Raw genomic sequence first — 3,535 nt, forward strand, 5'->3', positions numbered from 1 at the left:
ACAAATAGCCAATGAGCACATGAAAAGTGAAAAGTTCTGGACCCAAGGAAGAAAGATTATCTTTATTTCCACCTGAAATCAAGAAAGGAATTCCACACGTGGGTTATGGAGGATGGGGATTTAAAGGGTCAGGGAGGGCAGCAACTGGCGGCCTTCCTATTTCCTAGGAGGGATATGGGTCATGAACCTGACTGTGCCCGGGTGAGAAGGTCTATTTGGGTAGGTACACTTGAGTCTATGAAAAAGATGCTTAACATCTTTAGTGATAAGAGAAATATAAGCCAAAAACACAATGAGATATCATTTCACACACATCAGTATGGCTAGAACCATAAAAAAAAAATAAAAAGATAATAAAGCGTATTGGTGAGGGTGTGGAGAAAATTCCCAAATTGCTGGTGGTGTCATAAAACAGTGCAGCCACTCTGGAAAACAGTCTGGCAGTTCCTCAAGAAATGTTAAATATGTGGTTAGTGTGTCACCCAGCAAGGTCACTCCTTCTTATATAGACAAAAGAAATAAAAAACATACATCTACACAAAACATACACATAAATGTTCATGGCAGCATTGTCCATAACAGTCACAAAGTTGAAATAATCAGAATGTCCATCGACCAACAAAGTGAAAACAAAATGTGGTATATCCACACAAAAACACAAGTACCAACATATGCTACCACGTGGATACACCTCGAGAAAACATGTAAAGAAGCCGGACACAAAAGACCACATACTATGTGATTCTATTTATATGAATGTCTAAAACAGGAAAACCCATCAAGACAAAATAGATTCATGGTTGTTCAGGGCTGGTAGACGGAGTATTTTGAGGGGAAATGAGAAGAAACTGCTGATGGGTACAGAGCTTCTTTTTAGGGTGACGTAAATGTTCTAACATTGATCTAAAATTGTCGTGATAATCACACAAGTCTGTGAATATACTAAAAACCACTGAATGTGACACCTTACATGTGTGACTCTGCTAAGCATGGCAGAGTCAGTATTCAAGACACACCTAGGTCCAGGCTACATGCTCTCGCCCTGGGCCCAGCCGCCTGGAGCCAGTGGCTTCAGACTGTGTTTCACATAGTGGCACGGAAGGAGGGTGAAACAGCACCCCGACAGCAGTTTTTTCCATGAAACAATTAAGGAATTCCCCCTCCTGAGACATGTAGAGCCCAGAAATGTCCCATAGCTTAGGAAGACTTTCATATAGTACTTTCATGAGGGGCTGGTCTCTGATGAGTAGGTTAAGTGGACTTGGGGATAACCACCCTCTATCTCTCTTTCTTTTCAAAGTACTTTCTCATTCATATGACTCAATCCTCAATGATATCCTCATATGACAGGAGAAAGGAGGCTCAGGAGGATCCAAAATCAAACAGTTGGTTCCTGCCAGAGCAGGAACACCCTTGGCAAATGCTGACTGTGTGTTCATTTTAGGCCAGGCTCTGGGCCACAGAGGGCCACTGGGCAGCATGATATAGAAGGGGAGCAGAGTGGGCTTCACCCAGGGCAGGGAAGAAGCCAATCCATCAGGAGCAAGGCCACTAGCCTGGTGAGTGGCCAGGAGCAGGCTCTGCAGCCAGACTGCCTGGGCTGTAATCCTGGCTGTGCCACCAACCAGCTGGTAACCAGCACATGCCGACTACCTTCTCTGTGCCTTCATTTCCTCATAACAAAATGCAATGACAGTTTAGTCTTCCTCAAAGGTCCAAGTGAGGATTAAATGAGTTAATACATGAAAAGCACTTAGGACAGTGCCAGCATAGTTAAGTGCTTGATAAATGTTAATTATCAAAGGGAATCATTTTAATGCCACGTGGCTGTACAGCACTTTACCCCCACAAAGTTCACACGCACACAAGGACTTTATTTGCTCCACACGGCAGTCCTGAGAGATATGATAAATGACCCCATCTCCTTTTTATAGCTGAGGAGTTAAGTCTAAAGACTGTCCCACAGCCGTTCAGCTAGTACAGTACAGAACTGGGGCCAGAACCCTAAGTCCAGGACTCTTCCCACCTCACATGGTCTGGGAGGTGTGTCCAGGCGCAGGAACACAGATGCCAGTTGAGACGCCTGCCCTTACAACACAGCTGGCAGGGGCTGGGAGTGAAGTCCGCATTTCTGATCCAGGGTACTGCCAACTGGCCACAGTGACTGACCCTTGACCTTGCCCCTCCATACTCTGCTGAGCCAGCAGGTGCATCAGATCAGGCTGCTGGAGCACGTCAGGATTGCCTATCACTCACCTCAGCAGCAAGGGCCCCGGATGTCCCCCAGGAAGTCAGGAGGGAAGGCTGCTGGGAGGGGAGCTTCCTCTGTGTGGTTTCCCATCAGCTTCAGAGCTACCACTCCTCCTTCCTCCTCCTCACAGTTGCAGCCGAAAGGCAGCTGGAAGACTGTGGCCATGGGTGTTTTTATGGAAAGCTGATTTGCACTCCAGAGACCCCTTACCTGCAAGGTTACCAGCAGCCCCTGTTGGCACAACCACCTCCACAGGGGGTAAAGGGTGTGTGTCCAGAGAGGGTGCACACCGGAAGTAAGCAAAGAAGTAATGGGCCATTTGCACGAGGACCCGGGACCAGTTGATTGAATTCAGGCTCATCAGATGGTGCTTCTTGACAAAAGCCACATCAGCAAACACAGCCTTGATCGGCTCATCAAGTTCATCGCTGTTTCCCTCCACTGCCAGAAGAGAGAGGAGAGGGCAGCTGTCAGGAGCATGAGGGACCCAGGTGGCCAGCAACAAGACCTTCCCAGGCTCAGCCATCCTCCTGGGGCTTTCATGCAGCCTTGGTGTCGTTACTGTTGTGTGCCTTGGCTTGGCTTTCTAGGCTCAATATTAAGCTCCCTCAAGGACAGAAACCATATCTCAGATTCCTGTGTTCTGACCTAGCTTGGAGAGAACAGAAAATGTACCCAGAACCAGTTCTAATGTTTCTACCATTATATAAAATATCAAATGTCCATCCTCTGGGATATTGGGGAAAGAATTCCTCTCTGTATTCCATGCCCATTTCCCCTACTCCTCTGCAGGAGGAACTGTGTACCTGGCTGTGAGACGGTGATCAGAGGTCAGGGTGGAAGCAGTCACCATACCCCTGTGGTCTGGCCCCACCCTCACTTAGATCATATGGGTGGGTGTTCTGCTCTCTGCTCCTCCTTGGCAGGTAAGCTTGAGGGGCAGACTTCTTCTCCCTGAAGCTAGGTATGTATATCAGCTTAATTTATGGCTCAATTACTGGGTAAATTTACAGGTGGGAGAGGGGTGAAGTTTGCTGGGGGAAGTACCAGAGTATCCATGAAAATGCCAGAGTAGGTATTAAGGTCATTAACCATTCTGCCCTTCTCCACCATGTAGAAGCAACAAAGCTGGAGGATTGACTCTAGAACCACATGTGAACCCTGAGCTGGTCATGGTGATCTCATTCCTTTGCCAGGACCAACCTACTCAGTGTCTGACAGTCCCATAAGGTTGGGGTTGGCTGGGATCTCATCCCATCTCCAGACTTCCAGTTAAAAAAGCTG

General features: G+C 47.4%; 1 protein-coding gene across 1 annotated transcript in view; it reads right to left on the reverse strand.

Moving 5' to 3' along the window:
* Positions 1-3,535, reverse strand: part of THNSL2 (threonine synthase like 2) — a 10,518-nt gene that overhangs the window by 4,290 nt on the left and 2,693 nt on the right. The window contains exon 3 of the mRNA XM_003799230.3: positions 2,462-2,692. Within this exon, the coding sequence (XP_003799278.2) occupies positions 2,462-2,692 (231 nt within the window). The remainder of the gene's footprint in view (positions 1-2,461; positions 2,693-3,535) is intronic.

Source organism: Otolemur garnettii, unplaced genomic scaffold (genome assembly GCF_000181295.1).
Source record: "Otolemur garnettii isolate 467f Iridium unplaced genomic scaffold, OtoGar3 scaffold00147, whole genome shotgun sequence".
Lineage (NCBI taxonomy): Eukaryota > Metazoa > Chordata > Mammalia > Primates > Galagidae > Otolemur > Otolemur garnettii.